Source organism: Bos taurus, chromosome 1 (assembly GCF_002263795.3).
Source record: "Bos taurus isolate L1 Dominette 01449 registration number 42190680 breed Hereford chromosome 1, ARS-UCD2.0, whole genome shotgun sequence".
Lineage (NCBI taxonomy): Eukaryota > Metazoa > Chordata > Mammalia > Artiodactyla > Bovidae > Bos > Bos taurus.
This window is the reverse complement of record NC_037328.1, coordinates 38,307,896-38,331,651: the sequence shown is the minus strand read 5'-3', so window position 1 is coordinate 38,331,651 and position 23,756 is coordinate 38,307,896. Positions and strand designations below refer to the sequence as shown.

The 23,756-nt window shown below is 37.1% G+C and overlaps 2 protein-coding genes across 7 annotated transcripts in view; one reads left to right on the top strand and one right to left on the bottom strand.

Annotated features, from left to right (window-relative positions):
• The window catches only part of ARL13B (ADP ribosylation factor like GTPase 13B), a 78,916-nt gene that overhangs the window by 22,864 nt on the left and 32,296 nt on the right, over positions 1–23,756 (bottom strand). The gene's annotated exons all lie outside the window — the stretch shown is intronic.
• Positions 559–16,543, top strand: STX19 (syntaxin 19). 2 transcript variants are annotated; one of them, NM_001075672.2, is made up of 3 exons: positions 559–609; positions 804–864; positions 14,954–15,884. In NM_001075672.2, the coding sequence occupies exon 3, from the start codon at positions 14,967–14,969 to the stop codon at positions 15,843–15,845; it is 879 nt and encodes a 292-aa protein (NP_001069140.1). In that variant the 5' UTR covers positions 559–609; positions 804–864; positions 14,954–14,966; the 3' UTR covers positions 15,846–15,884. The 2 variants fall into 2 exon arrangements, with proteins under 2 accessions (NP_001069140.1, XP_010799272.1); XM_010800970.2 differs by having other exon boundaries at positions 581–864; positions 14,954–16,543.

Below are 23,756 nucleotides of genomic sequence, written 5' to 3'. Positions count from 1 at the left end.
CTGGCTGTTGTAGTTCTGCAATTTGGTAATTTTCTGAGTTAAGAAAATAAGATGGAATTCAACTATTTAATTCCCTAAGTGAAAGTTGCTCAGTCATGTCTGACTTTGCGGCCCCATGGATTACACAGACCATGGAATTTTCCAGGGCAGAATACTAGACTGGGTAGCTGTTCCCTTCTCCAGGGATTCTTCCCAACCCAGGGATTGAACCCAGGTCACCTGCGTCGCGGGAGGCTTCTTTACCAGCTAAGCTACCAGCGAAGCAAATTCCCTAAAATAAGATGGAATTCAATTATTTTAAAGTAAACTGAACAAAAAGCCTTCATCCAAGGTTCTTTTCATTCCTATTTATTCCAAATTCCATCAATTTAGCAAGGTTTCACACCTTTAGAAAACAAAGTAATCTTTGTTTAATTACAAACGCCCTTTTCTGTGAGTAATGTATTTTATATATACTATAGGACAGGAATTTCAGAGTCTGTGCCAAGTTTTCTATAGCAGACAGTTTAACAAGGACTTCCTGTTACCAACTAGCTCCAGTGAAAACAGTCTTCCTTTAATCTAAAGAATAGGCAGCTAACAGGCAGAACCGGATTCTCCAGGTGTGAGGTAAGCAATTTGTTCTCACTTGATACGAACTGCAAAACAACTTTATATCTAACTTATTTGACTTCAGTATGTGGCTTTCAATTAAGTTAACTAAATGAAACCCATACAGAGATTAGCCTATGAACTATAAGACAGAGATTTAAATAAAATATGAATAAAATGTTACAGATGGTACTCAAGATTTTCTCTCACAGGCAAGACTCCAACTACGCAGGTGGAAAAGCAACAGAAACAAGCCAAAGGAACAAGACAAAGGTAAACAGACCACTCTTTTCTGTACTTTTAATGTGAGACATCCAGAGTTTGAAACCTGTGACATTTAAAAATAACTCAACAGATAATTGAAGATACTTGTTTTGTTCAGATTTGGACCAGGCTACAGGCAGCTGATCCGTTCACATATACTATCGATAGGCTGAATGAGATAGGAGTTTAGAGTCCCTAGAAATAGACTAGAGAAGGCAATGGCAACCCACTCCAGTGTTCTTGCCTGGAGAATTCCAGGGACGGGGGAGCTTGGTGGGCTGCCGTTTATGGGGGTTGCACAGAGTCGGACACGACTGAAGCAACTTAGCAGCAGCAGCAGCAGAAATAGACCACTGCAAACAAAATCAACTTTTCCTTTTAAGTCCTTTAAAAAATATCTTTCCATTTTGGAAACACTAGAAGGTCAGAACCTATAAAAACAAACCTCAAACTCTTTCCTCTATAAACAGACTATATAAATTATACCATGCTTGCTTTAGAGAACATTTTTCCACTTAATTCCTAAAAGAAGTTTATACCCAACTTGCCACATATGTACAATGTTTAAAAATTCAAGAAAATTTTCTATAAGGCCTTAATTTCTTCATTGTTGTTTCCCAGAATCTTTAAAATTAATTTGAGGAAATTAAAAAATAATCGTGTTGTAAAAGGACTACTGTAAAATATTGACATACTCGATTTTTTTTAAGTACTCAATTTTTAGATGTTTCAGTTAGTACTTAAATTATAAAATTTAATATCAATATTATATTTGATTTGATAATTTTAAAAACTTAAGTCATCATCACTTAAATGCAAACTACACAGGTAGTTTCATATTTAAGTTTAGAGGCTTAATCAAAACATGTTTTATTTTTTGATATTTCTTCAAAGTTATTTTACAATTGTTATGTGAGATTTTAATAGATAATATTTCAAATCAAAATAATATTTCCATTAGTAAATGCTTTAAGGGTAAATGTGAAAGCTGACTATGTAATACCCAGAACATATTACCTCTGTGACAATGCAGTTTTAAATTTAATATAAAAATAATGTTATATGTGTACAGCTTACTTTAGTCAGATATGAGAGAGTTCAAAATTACATGAGTCTTAATATTTAAACAAAATAGTCTTATTGTTAAAGAATTAATTTTACAGTTATTTACACTAAACAAAAAGTAGAATTTAAAAAGCACTCAAAGGTTGCATTACTAAAAAATGTATAATAATTTAAACTGATATAATCAACATAATTCGCAATATTTTTTTTAGTTTCTTTTCTTCCTGTAAGCAGCCAAACAGGTGAACATTCCAATAATAGCTGCTTTCACCTTGAACTAGGGAAATGCTGCAAGCTGTCTTCATACACAAAAGCAAAAAAACATTCCATTTTATGTTAAATAAACATTTGTTACATATCTTGAAATGTTTATTCAATGTGAAAAGTTAAAGTGTAGTCACTCAGTTGTGTCCGACTCTTTGAGACCCCGTGAACTGTAGCTAACCAGGCTGCTCCATCCATGGAATTCTTTAGGCAAGAATACGGAGTGGATTGCCATTTCCTTCTCCAAAGGATATTCCCAATCCAGGGATCAAACCTGGGTCTTCCACATTGCAGGCAGATAATAGTAACTATAAAAAGAAATGTCTTACTTTTAAAAACTCTATAAATTATATAAAGTATCGACCCAGGGCATATTTCCTAAAGCATTAGAAAAATTTTATTCATATTTCTGTTCCTAGAAATGTTCCCTATCTGCAATAGGGTGGAGAAACTTTTTAGTCATACATGTTTGCTTTTGTATTTCAGAGAACAAATTGTCAATTTAATTACTGTATTTATAAATCAGTGTTCTAACTTTCTTTTTGCAAATATTACATTAAGCTCAAAGATACAATCAGTTATTAACAGTAAAATTCAAAATTGTATAGCAAAGCAGTGCATTAAACATGATGAAAGATGACATATTTGGATAGAGCTCTTCTGATATTAAAAAAATAAATTTAAGGTACAGAAAAGATTGCATAAAACGGTAGTATCGTCAATTTCACTAAACAATTAAATGATGTCACAACTATGTGCTTAATATTTTATGCCTTCATAAACTCTGTCTCTTCCAACTTTAAATTCTAATACACTTAGATATCTCACTTTGCTTATATTATAATTTATGAAGATAGAAGAAGATCGTAAGATAAATTGGAAATAGTTATACATATAGTTATGAGTATGCAACTACTGGAAAACGCAATTTATCTATAGAATGAAAGTATACCCGAATACCTACATTAAGTTAGTATCTACAGAGATGAATATAAGGATTTAAGGAACATCTGAATTATGTAAACTCTTTAAAGTAATCACCTATGACTTTCAGTGAAGATGCACAGATAAATTCCTCCTCTTGCTAGAAACCTAGAGAAGTGCTTGATATAATCTTATGGGGAAAAAGAAAAGAGAGACAAATTTCTAAACTACATCATTATATCTGAAATAAGAAAGGGAAATTTCCAAGTGCCAGAAATGAAGAGCAAAAATACTCAGAGCCAAAGTGGAGAGCAGGAATTAAAGCTAACTCCACTGGTTACTGGGTCAGTGGTAAAGAATTCACCTGTCAGTGCAGGGGACTCTGGCTCAATCCCTGGGTCAGGAAGATCCCCTGGAGAAGAGAATGGCAACCCACTCCAGCATTCTTGCCTGGGACATCCTATGGAGAGGGGAGCCTGGTGGGCTACAGTCCATGGGATCACAAGAGTCAGACATGACTTAGTGACTAAACAACAACAACCAACCACTGGCTACTACGGGAAAACACTTTAATCTTAGAGGCTGGGGTTTAGAGTATGCATAATTGGGAACTAAAGTCAAGTTTCCTGTATAAAGTATTGAACCAGAAAAAAAATAGAACACAGTCTGCATACAGAAAAAGGAAAATCTCTGTTGGTTTGTCCAGGACTACAGCAAGGAGTGATGTATTTGCTCAGGCTACAAAATCACTACAGAAAAATCAGGCCTATACTTATACTACCTGAGCTATAGAAATCCCTAGAGAAAGGTCAGGCCCACACACTCAGTATCTGTAGGTCCTATGTCCATGGATTCAACCAACATCAGCTGGACAATATTTAGGAAAAAATCCAGAAGGTTCCCAAAAGCAAAATTTGAAATTTCCATGCACCAGCAACTATTTACATAGCATTAAAAGACTCTGATGCTGGGAGGGATTGGGGGCAGGAGGAGAAGGGGATGACAGCGAATGAGATGGCTAAATGGCATCACTGACTCGATGGACATGAGTCTGAGTGAACTCCGGGAGTTGGTGATGGACAGGGAGGCCTGGCGTGCTGCGATTCATGGGGTCGCAAAGAGTCAGACACGACTGAGCGACTGAACTGAACTGAACATTTATTTACAAACATTTATATACCAGTTACATTGTATTAGGTATTATAAGTAATCTATAAATGACTTGAAGTATATTTTTAAAGTAAAAATATACAAGAGGATATATATAAGTTGTATGCAAATATTACATCATTTTATATAAGAGACCTAAGTATCCACGGAGTTTGGCATCTGTGGGCATCATGGAACCAATCCCCCACAATATGCAGGGACAACTGTATACTAACTGGGCTATGATAGTTTGAGTATGTCAAATTCATAGTTGTGACAATCATAAAAATGAGGTAAGAACATATCCATAATGCAAGGCACTCGGGGCATTCCTATATAATTCCCTACTGAAGATAAACTGCTGATGAAGTTTACTAAACACATTTGTTCATCACCAAGAAAAAAAGTTGGTGACCACAATAAACAAAGGAACTATTTATAAGTAATGGCAACCCACTCCAGTATTCTTTCCTGGAGAATCCTGAGGACAGAGGAGTCTGGAGGGATGCTATCCATAGGGTCGCACAGAGTAGGACACGACTGAAGCGACTTAGCATGCATGCATGCATTGGAGAAGGAAATGGCAACCCACTCCAGTATTCTTGCCTGGAGAATCCCAGGGACAGAGGAGCCTGGTGGGCTGCATCTATGGGGCCGCACAGAGTTGGACACGACTGAAGCGACTTAGCAGCAACAGCAGCAGCCGAAATAGCCTAACCATGTAAAAGGATCCTGAACATAAATATATTTTAAATGTTCAAAAGAAATAAATGAAGACATACACAAGATGAACACAGTAAAACTTTAGTTGATTTTATATAAATATCATTTACTATAACATACATGCACTGAAAGGAAATGTTTTTCCTTTAATATCAGTAACATATATAGATTTATAGAAAAAGAGATTAAAATACTTTCTTTTGCTAGTAAATTTACTATGATTAATGAATATGAAATACATATTGATATGTTTTAAAGAGTTCTTTAAAGTATCTTTTATTCAAATATGAAGCTGTGGTATTCCTTCAGGAAACTATTCTTCCAAAAACACAGAAACCCAGGATAAGATCACCTTTGCAAGGGTCAGAGTCAAATATCTTCATTTCCAAAATCAGTGACAGTAAAATTTTCGTCCTTAAAAGCACTTTGCAAAAGGATACTGTGCTACTATATTTGAAATACCCTATTTCTTTTTTTAAAAAAAATAAGTTAAACTATGATGCTTCAAAAAGAGGCTTTTGATGGCACGATGGCACTGTTCATTCATCGATTCATCGATAACTAAAACAAAAAATAAAAGAACCTAACTTGCCATTAGTATATTAGAGTTTATTTCGGGATTTTTTTCAAGCCATGCAATCAAAGAGAAAATTATACACACTGCAGTTCTTCACACCTATAAAATTAAAAAAAAATTTTAGACTACTTAGCACATGAATAAAAAAATTAAAATCTGTTTTGGTTTGATACCCACTGCCCTTATTTCTCATCTAAGCCTCAAATACTCTTTTCTTTTCCCCATATTATGAGGAATAGAAGTCAATTAAAAAAATAGTGCAACAAACATCATACCTGCTATGTACAATGTAGTTATAAAAATCATAGTAAGTTACATGTATGTATATGTACATACATGTATGTATATGTACATACATGTGTGTATGAATAGGATACATAAGTCTGTGTACATAAATAGGAATGCAATACACCTCACTTCCTGTCTTATCTCATACTATGACTATGAGGTACAGCAGAAGAAAATATAAGAATGCCAATTTCTTCATGGTGCCAAGACTAGAATTCAAAAATTTTTAGTAGATTTCCCATGACACAGGTATACAAGATCAGAACAAATTATTTTTCTTTTTCTAAATTATAAAGTACTTAATTTGAAAAATTCTAATATGCAAAATCCTAACTAATACAAATGCTAACATAATTATTTTAGCTCTAATATGCTACACTGCTGCTGAGTCACTTCAGTCGTGTCAGACTCTGTGTGACCCCACTGACAGTAGCCCACCAGGCTCCCCCGTCCCTGGGATTCTCCAGGCAAGAACACTGGAGTGGATTGCCATTTCCTTCTTCAATGCATGAAAGTGAAAAGTGAAAGTGAAGTCGCTCAGTCGTGTCCGACTCTTAGCGACTCCATGGACTGCAGCCCACCAGGCTCCTCCATCCATGGGATTTTCCAGGCAAGAGTACTGGAGTGGGGTGCCATTGCCTTCTCCGATATGCTACACTACTTTCTGCAATAACTTTTTTCTTTTAAACACAGCATTTATATTAAAAATGTAATACAATATCTGATACAATTCAACTTCACTTATAACATGTTTTACTTAGGATAATCTATTTCTATTTACTATGAAATAAAGAAAAATAGCAGATCTACAATCAAGGGAGGAAGGGAAGGTGGGAGGAAGAAAGAAAAGAGCTTATGACTGTTTCAAAAGCAACATGACATCCTAAACACTTTGGGAAGGAATTAATTTTCAGCATCAATATGGTAATACCAGAGGAAGCATATAGATAAGTAAGTGATAAACCCTAAAGCAAAGAACAGTATGGAACTATTCAAGATAATTCACTAAACTAACCAACTTTAGTGAATTACTTCCCTCTATACTGAAAAGATTAGTCTTTATCAGATGCATATAATAAATCATGTGTGATAACTCTGCTTCCTCAAAGTTATTACATGATAAAAATTTCTACAATCACTTACCAATAGTTTTTAGTTCTTTTTAAAAATCTTCACTAGCATAATCATCAAATATATATAAAATACTGAATATAAAAGAGCATATGGACGATGCCAGCTTTATATAACATATACATTCTAGGAAATTTATATTAAACATCTTATAATGTAAAAAAGCACTGGCCTAGCAGCCAGGAAGTTTGTATTATTATACCAGTACTACTAACAAGCTCTGGTTAAGACATTTAACTTCTCTGATTTTCAATTTCCCCATAAGAAAAATCAATTAGTCAACTCTAAGGATTAGTTAAATATTGATTAGTTAACCCTAAGAGTTCATTTTGGAAATTCCAATATTCAACAGATGTGGAAAAAACCAGGTTCATCACCTCTCCTCCGGAGAACAGGTGAGGACTACACATCACTACCATCCTCCTTCAGTTGGCTGAGGAGTTGCAAAGCAAAGTAACATGCTTTGTTTCATTTCAGGGCTACATCATGTTAATGTCTATGAAAACTCTCCAGTACTTCCAACTGCCCTACCAACCTACCACATTCAGAAAGGTGGAGCTTAGGTCTCTGAAAGACCAAGATGGGAATGAGAGCCCCTGCTTACCCCACATGGACATGAAACATGAATGAGAAATACATCTTTGTGGTGGTAATACACCAAGATTTGGTGACTGGATATTACTGTGACATAATTATGCAAATCTTGACTGATAAAATGGGACCACAAGAAAGTTCTCATAAACTGAATTATTTAAAACTCACAAGAAGTTCCAACCTAAATTAGTTTATAAAGCTAAAAATCTTTACAATTTATCTTTTAAAACTGAATTTTTATATTAAGAATTATATTAGGTTAACCACAATTAATCGTAATTATAAATAACTATGAAATTATATGTATAAATTAATTTCAAACATGGATCTCCTGCACTGCAGGAAGATTCTTTACCCCCGAACCACCAGAGAATCCCAAAAAGAGTCTAAAAGATGTGAAAAATATAAAAAATGATAACATCAAACTTTCTGCACATTTAATTGGCTGCTCTAGTAATGAAATCTTTCTCAATCAAAATCAGTTTGTTTTTACTTTAATAAAGGACTTAAATAGTATGCTCACATACTGTTAAATAATTTCCTCTATTTTGTTTATTTCCTACCTGTAAAGGCAAAGGCCAGTAAATACATTCCTAGAAGACATGCTTAACACTATGGACAGATAACTGTTTTATATTGATCTACTTTCCTAACACCCAAGTCTGCAATCTATATTGCCACCTTCTCATCGTCTCCCTTAATTAATCTTTTCACAAATTTTCCAGGCTTAATGTTATAGCTTCTTATTTTTTTCCCCACAGATCTTAGTAAGCCACTAGATTTGGTTAGCTCTATTTCTAAAGTAGAGAAATTATTCCTAGCAAGTAAGGTAGAATACAGACAATGGAAAGGTGGAGAGACAGGGAGAATAAAATCCTTTCCCTACATAGAAGTCTCTTATTTGCATAAATTATACAGACTGAAACTTTGTAAACTTTTAATATAGCAAATCAGTGGTAAAATAAAAGACCTAAAGCTATTTGAATTAAATATTTAGATAATTTAAAATAAATAGCAGAAAATAATAAGTGCATTTCAGGAAACAAAACTTGCTGTTAAATATTTCCAACCAATACTTCAAATGCTCAGCAATTCAGGTACACAGAAATGTCTCTGAGTAAACTATTAATATATATAAAAGACTTATTCCATCAAGAACAGATTTCAATGTCTTATCCCTTGTGATCTGCCTTCTTTCTCAATCACTTCATTTAAATAGTTGCCTCTTCTGAAAACCTACCTGAACTGATCTCTATAGAGCATCTGACACCACTGAAAAAGGCTTTATATTATAGCAAAGAAGGAGTCATTCACACTAGACTGCCTGAATTTGAATCCCAACTCTACAAGCTGACATCTCAGTTAAGTTCCCTAAGATGGGGTCCTAATGTTATTATCTGTAAAATAGAGACTATGGTAATACTTAATTCAGAGTTCTTAAGCATGCAACACACGTAAAACAGTGCCTGTCAAATATTAAGAACTCAAGAAAACGCGAGGTATAAAGAGCTCAGTATGAGAACTTGAATAAACGTAAGACTTGTCAAGGTGCTAGAAATACAGAATGAATAAACATCCTTGCCCTCATGAAGCTTATATTCAGGGGATAGAGCAGCCAATAAAGTAAGATAAATAAGTAAAATACAGTGAAAAGTGCTAGGAAGAAAACTAAAGCTGGGGATGCTGGTTGCAGTTCCTGATAGGGTGCCCAAGGACAGCCTTACTGAGAGCAGTGTTATTTCAGTAAGATTTCAGATAGTAAGTGCTAAAGCCCTAAGGCAGGATCCTGCCAGGTTTGTGTTAGGAATGACGAGGAGAGCAGTATGGCTGAAGCAGAGGAAGTGAAGAGTTGTGGAGGCAGGGTCAGAGAGGCAAAAAGAGGGGTGGAGAAGTCATACTGGACCTTGTGGTGGTGGTTGGGTCACCAAGCCCTGTCTGACTCTTGTGACTCCATGGACTGTAGCCCGGCCTCTGTCCATGAGAATTCCCAGGCAAGAATACTGGAGTGGGCTGCTGCTGCTGCTGCTAAGTCACTTCAGTCGTGTCCGACTCTGTGAGACCCCATAGACAGCAGCCCACCAGGCTCCCCCGTCCCTGGGATTCTCCAGGCAAGAACACTGGAGTGGGTTGCCATTTCCTTCTCCAGTGCATGAAAGTGAAGAGTGAAAGTAAAGTCCATTTCCTTTTCCAGGGGATCTTCCTGACCCAGGGATCAAACCTGGATATCCTACATTGCAGGCAGACTCTTTACAGACTGAGGGAAAGAGACCTAAGGGAAGCCTTACAGGACCTTGTAGGTTCTGGCTTTTCCTCTGAGAGATCATGTTATAGGAGGACTTTAGACATAGGAATGATGTGATCTGACTTACACTTTAACTCTGATGTCTATATTAAGAAAAGACCAAAGGGGCAAAGGAGAAGGGGATACAAAGGAAGAAACAAAGAGACAATTGCAATAATCCAGGTGAGAAAGGATGGTGGTGACGTGAGCCAGGGAGGTAGTTCGCCAAAGAGACTGGCAAGATTCACTATTAGTTTAAATATAAGGTGTGGGGGGATGCCGGGGCAGTGGGGGAGGACACAAAACAGAATATTCAGAATTACTCCAAATTTTTTGGTCAAGTAACCTGGATGAAGACTGCAAGAAGAGACCAGAAGAGATGCCACTTACTGAATTGGAGCAGCAGTTTGGGAATTGGGAGGAAGATCAGACGTTGTCTTTAGACACAGACATTCAAATGGAGCTGTTGAGTAGACACACGTTATGAGAGCAGTCTATACATGAGATATAATTTTGAGTCATCAGCTAACAGACAGTATTTAATGCTGTGAGGCTTGAAAACAACGGTGGATAAAAAGAGAACTGCATGTGGAAGCATTCCAGTATTCAGAGGTGGGAAGACAAGGAGAAATCACAGAGGAGAAAAAGATGAAGGAAGAGCCAAAGGCAAGAGGAAAGTCAGGAGAAACACTTGAAAGCATTTTAAGAAGTAATGGTGGTTACATGCTGCTGAAACGTTAAAATCACCAATAAGTCCTATTGCTTCCACCTCCAAAATATATGTCAAATGGTTCCCATTTATTCCATCTAGTTTCATCATCCAGATCTCTCCTGGAGGTCATCAGAAAACTATTTTCTATACAGTGATGTAATTCCAGTTGAGCAATTCAAATCCTAAAAGATGATGCTGTGAAAGTGCTGCACTCAATATGCCAGCAAATTTGGAAAACTCAGCAGTGGCCACAGGACTAGAAAAGGTCAGTTTTCATTCCAATCTCAAAGAAAGGCAATGCCAAAGAATACTCAAACTACCGCACAACTGCACTCATCTCACATGCTAGCAAACTAATGCTCAAAATTCTCCAAGCCAGGCTTTAGCAATACATGAACTGTGAACTTCCAGATGTTCAAGCTGGTTTTAGAAAAGGCAGAGGAACCAGAGATTAAATTGCCAATAACCACTGGATCAGAAAAAAAGCGAGAGAGTTCCAGAAAAACATTTATTTCTGCTTTATTGACTATGCCAAAGCCTTTGACTGTGTGGATCACAATAAGCTGTGGAAAATTCTGAAAGAGATGGGAATACCAGACCACCTGACCTGCCTCTGTCAGAAATGGACAGGGAACAACAGACTGGTTCCAAATATGAAAAGGAGTACGTCAAGGCTGTATACTGTCACCCTGCTTATTTAACTTATATGCAGAGTACATCATGAGAAACGCTGGGCTGGAAGAAGCACAAGCTGGAATCAAGACTGCCGGGAGACATATTATTAACTTCAGATATGCAGATGACACCACCCTTATGGCAGAAAGTGAAGAAGAACTAAAGGGCCTCTTGATAAAAGTAAAAGAGGAAGAGTGAAAAAGTTGGCTTAGAACTCAACATTCAGAAAACTAAGATCATGGAATTGGGTCCCATCACTTCATGGCAAATAGATGGGAAAACAGTGGAAACAGTGCCTGACTTTATTTTTGTGGGCTCCAAAATCCCTGCAGATGGTGACTGCGGCCATGAAATTAAAAGACACTTACTCCTTGGAAGGAAAGTTATGACCAACCTAGACAGCATATTAAAAAGCAGAGACATTACTCTGCCAACAAAGGTCCATCTAGTCAAGACTATGGCTTTTCCAGTAGTCACGTATACATGTGAGAGTTGGACTGTGAAGCTGAGCACTGAAGAATTGATTTTGAACTGTGGTGGTGGAGAAGACTCTTGACAGTCCCTTGGACATCAAGGAGATCCGACCAGTACGTCCTAAAGGAGATCATTCCTGGTGTTCATTGGAAGGACTGATGTTGAAAATGAAACTCCAGTACTTTGGCCACCTGATGCAAAGAACTGATTCATCTGAAAAGACCCTGAGGCTGGGAAAGATTGAAGGCGAGAGGAGAAGGGGATGACAGAGGATGAAATGGTTGAATGGCATCACCAACTCAATGAACATGAGTTTGGGTAAACTCTGGGAGTTGGTGATGGACAGGGAGGCCTGGCATGCTGCAGTCTGTGGGGTCCCAAGGAGTCGGACACGACTGAGCAACTGAACTGAACTGAATATAGTGATCTATTAAAAACATAAACTTCAGGTCAATATCCTATTTCTCTTTTAATTGTCATCCCCTGTATCTAAAATAAAATCTAAACTCCTTACTTTGACCCACAAGGCCATTTGTGATCTGATCCCTGCCTACTGTCCTGATTTCACTCCTTCGGTGTTACTGCTCATATTAATTTCTACTTCTCTCTAAAGCTCTAAAGTAGCTATGTCGTGTCCGACTGTTTGCAACCCATGGACTGTAACCCACAAGGTTCTTTTGTCCACAGGACTTTCCAGGCAAGAATACTGGAGTGGGTTGCCATGCCCTCCTCCAGGGGATCTACCCAGGCATCGAACCCAAGTCTCTTAAGTCTCCTGCATTGGTAGGCAGGTTCTTTACCACTAGTGCCACCTGTGAAGCCTGATTTCTATTTACACAGGCATTAATTTTGTCCTTAAAACACAGCAGTCCAATTCACTGCTCCAGCACCACGTGTCTAATTCTCAGGATACACTTCCTTGGCTCTTCATCTTCTTGATATTTAGGTCTTACAGTTCAAATAGCTCTTTAGAGAGGCCTCGCCTAATTGATCTATCAAGATCTAAAGTTATCTCATTTATCTGTTTAATTGTATATTGTCCACCCTCTTTCAGAGAGTAATTACTCAAGGATAGGTATTATTGAACATACAATACAGCATTTAAAACTTCGCATAAAGTAAGCTTCAAAAATTATCTGACAGAATGTCAATTTCTTAAAAGCAAAGGAATATTAGTTTAACTTTTTATGTAATAAAGGTATCATTTCTACAATATCCTTGATTGAATCATCATTCAATAATATCTTGAACATCTCTAGAGATGGCAAGGTTTTTATGTCATGAAGCAGTTCATTCCATGTTCAGAGAGCTCTACTTCTGTGAAAAGCCTTCTTTATACTAAATCAAACCTCACTCCATGTAATTTCCACCTGCTGCTTTTTGGAGTTATGCCAAGTAAAGCCTAATAAAGTCTAATCCCTCTTATATATACAGACCTACACACTTTAGAAAACAGTTGCAGATATTCCCTACACCTTTTTTTCAGAATAAATATCTCTTTTTCTTTCAACAACTCTCCATATACTACAGCCTTCCAATATCTTCCTTTCCATGACAGTTTGAAAATACCCCATTTATGAATTTTCATCTCATACTTAACATAGTCCCTTTCCTATCTGCTTTAACTAGCACAGAATCAGTGAAACAAATATCTTTCTTAGTCAGTCTAAACATAACACTATCACTCATGAAAGCACAATAATTATTCTGATACTTTTGATTAAAAGCTCAAAATTAACTAAATCTCTAGTGATTTTCATAGGCCCTGCTATGAACTCAAGGGTATTCCATTTTATAGATGTAAAGGTGTTTTCTAAACAACTAGGTAAAACATTTTATACCTATTCAGTTAAATATATTTATTTCAGTATAGTGTTCTATGATATTTTAATTTTCAAATCCCAATTTTGTACTTCAACATACTAAAGAGCTCTCTAAATTTTGCACCATCAACAATTTTGAAAAGAATGCCTTCTATGACATCCAAATAACTGATAAAAACTATTTGCATAAATGTATCAAACACTGAGTGTGATAGTGTAACAGCATAATATTAGAGACCTTTTCTCCTCGTTGATACTGATATCACATGTGGTTCAATGAGCTACTTGTAACTCCCTAAGACTTCTTATCCACAAAAATATCATGAAAGGTATTCTGAATGCCTTTCTAAAGTCAAGATTAACTATGGAAATAAAGTATTTTATTAACAAGGGATTTCCTTTTATTCACTTCATTCACATACGCATATTATTATACATGTATATGCATATCGCCATATATAACTATGTACACCAACTGATTCCCTGAATAACTACCAACACAGGATATAGTAAATGTCAATATCATCAGTGTCTCTCAAATAAGATTTTTGTATATCCTATAAAAAATACCACTTATTATGAATTTATGTAAACAAAGCTATGTCAAATAATGTGTTAGTCAATTCCAAAAGACTGAGAAACTTTAAGATAAATTCAACATTATCTATATTGCTTAAGGCTTTCATATGGAATCTCCCGTCACTATACTGGTTTTAGTTGAATTACACATATGGGCTTCCCTGGTGGCTCAGCCAGTAAGAATCCACCTGCAATAAGGGAGACCTGGGTTCAATCCCTGGGTCAGGAAGATCCCCTGAAGGAGGAAATGGCACTCCAGTATTCCTGCTTGGAGAATCCCTATGGACAGAGGAGCCTGATGGGCTACAGTCCATGGGGTCGCAAAGAGTTGGACATGACTGAGTGACTAAGCACAGCACGGCAAAATGAGAATGTTTTTAACATTACATAGACCAAATTAACTGGGAATCGTATCTTCAATAATAAGGACACATTCAGAGTGACCTTTAAGTCCTAAAAAGACCTGGTCAAACCATCCATTCTAAGATAAATCTTCCTAAATCAAGAAAAAACTATTCTGTGGCAGTATCATGATACTGAAGAACTTACTTTGGGGCAATTATTTCTCTATCACCGCTTATTCAGCTACTTTACACAACTGAATAGGACTCACAGAAGCCCTGAATTACGCAAAGTAGTTTATAAGACATTTTACATTACTTTTCCTAGTTGAGTAATCTTTATGAGAAAACTCTTATCAATTTTTCTTATTTTTAACCATCTTCTCAGAAAACCATGAGGATTTTTCCTGTGAGATAGATGTAGCTATGTGAAACCAACTCCTACGGGGGGAAAACACCAATTTTTCCTTTGTTCAACACAATCATTTTTGCTTTTAGGAGAAAAAAGAAGATGAAAGACCGACTTCCAGAACTGAAGCAACGAACAAAGGAAACTGAGCTCTCTAAAGACAAGGACGTGCCGACTACAGAAGCAGAGGAACAAGGGGTGTTTCTGCAGCAAGCTGTTATTTATGAAAGAGAGCCTGTAGCTGAGAGACACCTACATGAGATACAGAAACTACAGGAGAGTATTAACAATTTGACAGATAATGTTCAAAAATTTGGGCAGCAACAGAAAAGTCTGGTGGCTTCAATGAGAAGGTTTAGTCTACTTAAGAAAGAGTCTAGCATTGCAAAAGAGATAAAAATCCAAGCAGAACACATTAACAGAGGTTTGGATGATTTAGTAAAAGAAGTTAAAAAGTCAGAGGATGAAAGTGGTCCATCATCAGTGGTCACGAGGATACTTAAATTTCAGCATGCTGCAATGTTCCGCCATTTTCAGCAAACTATGTTTACATACAATGACACAATAGCAGCAAAACAAGAGAAGTGCAGGACATTTATTTTCCGTCAGCTTGAAGTTGCAGGAAAAGAACTACCTGAAGAAGAAGTAAATGATATGCTTCATCAAGGAAAATGGGAAGTTTTTAATGAAAGCTTACTCACAGAAATCAGTATCACTAAAGCACAACTCTCAGAGATAGAGCAGAGACACAAAGAACTGGTTAATCTGGAAAACCAAATAAAGGATTTAAGGGATCTTTTCATTCAGATATCTCTTTTGGTAGAGGAACAGGGAGAAAGTGTCAACAGTATTGAAATGATAGTGAATGGCACAAAAGAGTATGTTAACACTACTAAAGAAAAATTTGGACTAGCTGTAAAATATAAAAAAAGAAATCCCTGCAAGATATTGTGTTGTTGGTGTTGTCCATGCTGTGGCTGAAAATAAAGAAGCTATTTTAGAAATTTTTCCAGTTTAGAATGAAGGATGTCCTATAATTTACTCTCTCATATCACTCTTCCTCATTTCATAGAGCCACTCATAAACTTTCATCACTATTAAGTTATAATTTTCCCCTTTCATTCTTACCTACTAGAATGACAGAAATTTCTCAAGCTAGAAACATAAAACAAGTCTTTGATTATTAAACTAAATATAGTATATTAGCTTCAAACTCATGGGTTAACTATTAAAAACGAGATGAATCATCTTAAGTTTCTAGACAGATAACAAGCTCTATCACGTATTTTTTATACCTTTCAATGCCTAAACAAAATAAATGTCAATAAATGAAAACTACTTAATCTTTCAGGTTCATTTAAGAGCATTTTGGTAGTTAAGAATTGTATAAAACAAGACTTCAAGAGTGTTATACTGAAGCAAAATCAAACTGGAAGCTGTATAAAACTTTTTATGTTCAGATAGGTCAGTTAACTCAGTGGTCAACAAATCCTAGGAAAACCCAACTATTAATATGTACTCAATGAAGAGCCTAGTTGGTAACTAGGAGCTGATTCTAGCTTAAGGCCTAAAAAGCTAAGTGAAGGCTTTGTTTTCCTGCACTTGGATCCATTCAGGACACTGTATTACAGATTAAGAAAATTGGCAAATAAAGTAAAAAATAAAGGTAACTGTATTATTCTTGGAAGTTTCTCAATCACTTTATTGTGAAGCCAGGCAGTAGACTAGGGACTAGGGATACACGCTGAACTAATGTGGGGATCGAGTTTTGGAACTAACATTCTAGTGGAGAAGGGATATGACAAATACAAATACTAGACAATGTTAAGCTCTTGGCAGAGATTTAAAATAAGGATGATAAAATAAAGACTGTCAGAGTGGCTTCTTTTGACTGGGTGGTCAATATAGGCCTCGCCAAAAGGTAATGTAAGTGAAGATCTACGTGGTGAAGACAAGGGAAACATTTACTCTAGGCATATGAAACAAACAGTACAAAGACCCTGAGGAGACTATAACTCACTCCATTCAAAGAAGAATAAGCAATACAGCTGTATCAGTGGGGAAAGAGCAGTGAGGTAAGAGATGAGGTTAAGAAAGGTCAGCAGGGGCTAGATGTAAAGCTCTGGAAGTCGGAAGTTTCCAGCAAGTGTAATGAGTGCAAAGCCCTCAGGATGTTTCTGGCCTGGGAATAATGTTATGTAATTTATGTTCGAGAAAAATCATCCCATCTACTGTAGGAGAATGGGTTAGAATGGAATTTAGGGCAGGTGAATAGAGGACTAGCACATACATATAGAAAACAATTAAAAGGCTAATGCAATAGTCCCAGTTAAGAGATGATGGAGGTTTGGGCTAGAATGGGAGGGCAGGTGGTGATGCTGGAATCAGCAATACTAATACTCAAGACTGATAAACAACATACTTGCTATGTCCCAGCATTGTTCTAATAATTTTACAATTTTACCAATAAGAACCCTGAAGCACAGCAAGGTTAAGTAACCTAACTTGGGCCACAGAAACTGTACAGAGAACTGGGATTTGAACCTAAGCAATATGATTCCAGGAAACCGTTCTTAATTACTACATACCATGTTGCAGTGATGGGGAAAAAATTAGACTAAAATGTGATAGATTTAAAAGCTATAATCCAATCTGATTGGATTATAATACCATTTATAATCAGAAAAGACAGAGATGAAGGTTTCAAAACTATGGGTGAGGAAGAAATCAAGAAATTCTATCTTGACCAAGAAAGTCTGAAATGACCATAAAATGTTTTAAGTGAAGGTTTCTAAGATACCAGTTACATCAGGAGGAACTTTTGGGAGATGTCAAAGCTATAGATTTGGGTCATCTGAGTAAGTAAAATAAGGTCTCTAAAGTATCTAGATGCAAAAAACTGGAAGCCCAGAAAAAAGCCTGAAGTATTCTAAAATTTATATGTAAAGGAGAAAGGGAGTTTATGAAGGAGACTGAGAAGAGACCATCAAAGAAGTAGGAGGAAAACCAAGAAAAGGATGCTATAATGCAAAAGTATTTAAAGAAAAACAGTTATAGTACATGTACTTCTGCTCAATGTTATGTGGCAGCCTGGATGGAGGTGAGTTTGAGAGAGAATAGTTGTAGTGTTAATTGCTCGTTTGTGTCTGACTCTTTGAGACGCTATAGACTACAGCCAACCAGGCTCCCCTGTCCATGGATATTTTCCAGGCAAAAATACTGGAGTGGGTAGCCATGCCCTCCTCCAGGGGATCTTCCTGACCCAGGATCAAACCCTGGTCTCCTGCATTGCAGGCAGATTCTTTACCATCTGAGCCACCAGGCAAACCCTGGGGGAGAATGGATACATGTGTATGTATGGCTGAGTCCCTTGCTGTTCACCTGAACCTATCACAACATTGTTAATCACCTATACCCCAATACAAAATAAAGACTTTTAATTAAAAAAACAAAAGGAAAAACAAAGTTGAGGAAATAAAAAGCTTAAAAACACCCCCAAAGTTGAGGAAATAGTCAATTTTAAGTAAAATAAGAACAGCAAAGTAACAATGGATTTGGCAACATAATTTGTTGACTCCAACAAGAGCAGTTTCAAGGAACTGTAGGGAAGGAAGCACACATGGAGTATGCTGAGGAAAGAATCCGATATAAAAATGTACAGATTCACTACAGGCAATTCTTTCCAGAATTTTGAATAGAATCCTATAAAAATGAGAAAACAGGCAGACAGAGATATAGAGTCAAAAAATTCCATAATACACCACAAAACACCAGAGCACATTCTGCTGATGGAAATGGTCCAGGGAGAGAAACTCAGTATAAGAAAGGGAAGGGATAACATACAATAGTAGAAAGGGGTGGGATCTAGAGTAAGAATGGAGAAGCTAACCTTAGATGGGAGCAACAACACATCTTCCATATTATAGGAGGGAAGGGAAGGTTAGGAATAAAAGCAGATAACTGAGCAAATTTTGTTGTGGGAAAAATGAGACAATTCTTATATGATAGTTTTTATTTCCTTAGAAAACCATGGGGCAAAATTATAAACTAAAAGCCTGATGGGATTAAGGAAGAAGAGAAATATCAATATGTATGTGTGTGTATATGTATCTCCTAACACTATAAAATAATTTTAATTTATAAAATATAAAGAAATTGAAGAGTTTTATACATTGCTAGTTACCATAATTACCAGTGGAGAAGACAATGGCAACCTACTCCAGTACTCTGGCCTGGAAAATCCCATGGATGGAGGAGCCTGATAGGCTTTAGTCCATGGGGTTGCGAAGAGTCAGACACGACTGAGCGACTTCACTTTCACTTTTCACTTTCATGCACTGGAGAAGGAAATGGCAATCCATTCCAGTGTTCTTGCCCAGAGAACCCCAGGGACAGCGGAGCCTGGTGGGCTGCTGTCTATGGGGTTGCACAGAGTCAGCACGACTGAAGTGACTTAGCAGGAGCAGCATAAGCAGAAACAAAAATGTTTCCTATAGATCAGCTTCAAATGTTTCAGTTCAGTTCAGTCGTGTCTAACTCACTGTGACACCGTGGATTGCAGCACAACAGGCTTCCATGTCCATCACCAACTCCTGGAGCCTACTCAAACTCGTGTCCATTGAGTCGATGATGCCATCCAACCATCTCACCCTCTGTCATCCGGTTCTCCTCCTGCCTCCAATCTTTCCCAGCATCAGGGTCTTTTCAAATGAGTCAGTTCTTCCCATCAGGTGGCCAAAGTATTGAAGTCTCAGCTTCAATATCAGTCCTTCCAATGAACACCCAGGACTGGTCTCCTTTAGGATGGACTGGTTGGATCTCCTTGCAGTCCAAGGGACTCTCAAGAGTCTTCTCCAACACCACAGTTCAAAAGCATCAATTCTTTAGCACTCAGCTTTCTTTATGGTCCAACTCTGACATCCATACATGACCACTGGAAAAACCATAGCCTTGACTAGAAGGAACTTTGTTGACAAAATAATGTCTCTGTTTTTTAATATGCTAAGTTGGTCATAACTTTTCTTCTACGGAGTAAACATCTTTTAATTTCAAATGTTTAAGGAACATATATAAAAGATAAATTTAGGGCTTCCCTGGTGGCTCAGATGGTAAAAAAAAAAAAAAAAAAAAGATAAATTTAATGATAAACTCCCCAGCTAATCAGGTGGTGAGATGTATTTCTTCTGTCCCTTCTAAAGCTGTGTTATATCCTTTTATGTAGTGCCTTACTGATACTTGTTTATAATTGGTCCTAAATTGTTTATCATGAAAACTAAGAAAATCAAGTACTATTTATTATTCACTAGCATAATTATATACAGATGGTTTCAGAAAATAGCAATTTTCTATAGTAATATTTATATCTGAACATACTCCTTTTAATACAAGACAACCACAGAAAGATTCATAGGACAGCAATATAGTACATACATCACAGGCTTCAGCAATTTGTGAACCGTGAACTTCCAGATGTTCAAGTTGGATTTAGAAAAGGCAGAGGAACCAGGGATCAAATTGCCAACATCCGCTGGATCATTGAAAAAGCAAGAATGTTCCAGAAAAACATCTATTTCTGCTTTAATGATTATGCCAAAGCCTTTGACTGCGTGAGTCACAATAAACTGTGGGAAATTCTGAAAGAGATGGGCATACCAGACCACCTGACCTGCCTCTTGAGAAACCTGTATGCAGGTCAGGAAGAAACAGTTAGAACTGGACATGGAACAACAGACTGGTTCCAAATAGGAAAAGGAGTACGTCAAGGCTGTATACTGTCACCCTGCTTATTTAACTTATATGCAGAGTACATCATGAGAAATGCTGGGCTGGAGGAAGCACAAGACTTGCCTGGAATCAAGACTGCCAGGAGAAATCTCAATAACCTCAGATATGCAGATGACACCACCCTTATGGCAGAAAGTGAAGAACTAAAAAGCCTCTGGATGAAAGTGAAAGAGGAGAGTGAAAAAGTTGGCTTAAAGCTCAACATTCAGAAAACGAAGATCATGGCATCCGGTCCCATCACTTCATGGCAAATAGATGGGGAAACAGTGGAAACAGTGGCTGACTTTATTTTTGGGGGCTCCAAAATCACTGCAAATGGTGACTGCAGCCATGAAATTAAAAGATGCTTGCTCCTTGGAAGGAAAGTTATGACCAACCTAGACAGCATATTTTAAAGCAGAGACATTCCTCTGCCAACAAAGGTCCATCTAGTCAAGACTATGGCTTTTCCAGTAGTCATGTATGGATGTGAGAGTTGGACCGTAAAGAAAGATGAGCACCGAAGAATTGATGCTTTTGAACTGTGGTGTTGGAGAAGACTCTTGAGAGTCCCTTGGACTGTAAGGAGATCCAACCAGTCCATCCTAAAAGAGATTAGTCCTGGGTGTTCATTGGAAGGACTGATGTTGAAGCTGAAACTTCAATACTTTGGCCACCTGATGGGAAGAACTGACTCATTTGAAAAGACCCTGATGCTGGGAAAGATTGAAGGCAGGAGGAGAAGGGGATGACAGCGGATGAGATGGTTGGATGGCATGAGTTTGTGTAAACTCCGAGAGGTGGTGATGGACAGGGATGTCTGGCGTGCTGCAGTCCATGGGACTGCAAAGAGTCAGACACGACTGAGCAACTGAACTGAACTGATATACCACATACAATTTCATTGTTATACTTCAAAAGCATCCTATTAAGCAACAAAAACAACATATTTAACTAATTAGCTGCTGAATATATTGTTTATTCACATACAACACATATTCAAAGTAGCCATTTTTTCCTTAAAATTACCTTAATAAGAAACTAAGAAAAAATTCTTAAGCATTAGAAGCATAATATTCGGAAGCTACTGGCTCAGAAAGTATGCAATAACAAAAATAGTGAAAACTACTTTGAGCACTTGGACTCATTCTTACTAAGCCATGTCAGTTTCTGTAAATCAAAAGCTTCATGTAGCCTGAAATCACACAAGATACTTTAAAACTAGCTCTCCTAATTCAATCTACCTGGGCACCACATATCAGCAATCAACAGCAACTATTCATTTCCACAATCACATGCACAGAACACTAGTAAAGAACTGCCCTAGATGCTTTAAATACATTATTTCAGAATTCATGTAATACAAATATTAAAATGCTTATTTACAAGTGGAAACATAGCAGCTCAGGCTGATTAAGTAACCTACTCAAGGCCTGGCTGACTCCAGAGCCCGTGCTCTCCCCTATACCAGTAGATCCCAATTTCTGTGGTGCGTCAGAGAGACCTGGAGAACTTGTGGAAAAAATAGAAGCATCCTTGGCCCCACTCTAAAAAATATAGCCCGGTCTGATGCTGACACAGGTGATTCCTAGATAACATCTTGCTGCTTAACAACAAGCAACAGGTTTTTCTTCATCGTTTTGTTTTATAATAGAGTGTGTTGGGACAGGGAAAGGAAAGGATAGGAAACTCTACGGGTTCTTGGAGCATAAATTACTTGGGAAGTCAACCAGCTAAGAAGCTTTACTGTAAACTACAGCTGCTACTAGTGAAGCTGGATGCCCTAAGAGATGAAAGGTGGCCCTCAGCAAGGTAATGCAGAGGTAAGTCTACAGTGTAACTAAATAAGGTTGGTGAAGATGACAGCTTGGTAAGTTTCCACTGAAAGAAAAGAAATCTTAAGCCAATGGGCCCTATAAGGTGAGTAGAGGTTTCAGACAGTAAATTAAGAGACTCACCACTACAACTAAAGATCAAGTGATTAAATGATATAGGTTGTCCCCACTCCCATACTTAAGGGTTTCCAGAATTTGACAAAGGAGCCAGGTTCTCCTATTTCTCATTGAAAACTATAACTCTGTAAAAGTACATTTGACTTAAATTCTAAGGACAGTATTAGAATAACCCACAACCTAATTAACTTCTCTTGGGCACTTACAAGAAAAAAAATACCACTCAAACTAACAGTCTTCCGTAATACTGTCTAGAAGAAAGCTGAGTCAAGTAGGTATATAGAAGCTGGTATATAGAAGCTGAAAAATCCCCTTATCAAAAAATGATAAAATCCTGGTTATTGTTTCTCCTAATATAAAAACTCACTGCCATTTTTTTTTAACCTCTTTGGTCATGAAATCCTTCAGGAATTTGAAGAGAGCTAGAATCTGCTCTCAAGAAAAATGCACAAGCACTCAGAACTGTGTACGTGATTACAGAGGATCTGGGAAGCCATCCATGGTGCAAAGACCTCTAGGTCAAAATATTCTTTTTCCCTGAAATGTTCATAACATCTAATCAAGATTATAAAAGAGATATTATGTTTTCTTCCCTGAGTGAAACTCCTATACATTTAACACTTTTGTTGTGAAGTATCTAATTTATGAGGTTTGACTAAAAGTTAAGTTAGGTGATATAACTCCACAGAAAAGCAGAGAGTACCTAAGGAGAAGGTGGCACCATTCCAAGAGTTCAAGTGTGCTGACACAAGTAAGAGTTGTTATTACTCTGGGAGGAAATTTTAGGCAGTGGATCTCCAGAGTTATTTCAGTTGGCAGTATTAGGAGATTCAACCACAAAAAGTGAAGGGTAATTTACATTCGCTCTAGGGGCAACATTTAAGACTATATTACAAACAAGAGATACAGAAAGAACATGCGTCTTATAACATTAGTGTAACCTTGGATTGCTGAAAATTTCAACTTCAGATGTTTAAAATACCTCCCAGCTCAGTCGCAAGGAATCAACAAACAGTGCCTTGTTTTATTGACACAAAACTTCTATGGTGGATGTTGAGCCTAAATTTTGAAATTACTGCTGATTTCAGTGCTATTTATACAACTGCATAAGTTGTTTACTTGTTCTCTTTGGAAATATCTTCTTATCTGACTATGTAGTAGTAGGGCTTTTAATAAA

Bases quoted from the DNA above. Each gene is read 5' to 3' on its own strand.
- STX19 (XM_010800970.2), top strand. From the start codon at position 14,967: ATGAAAGACCGACTTCCAGAACTGAAGCAACGAACAAAGGAAACTGAG.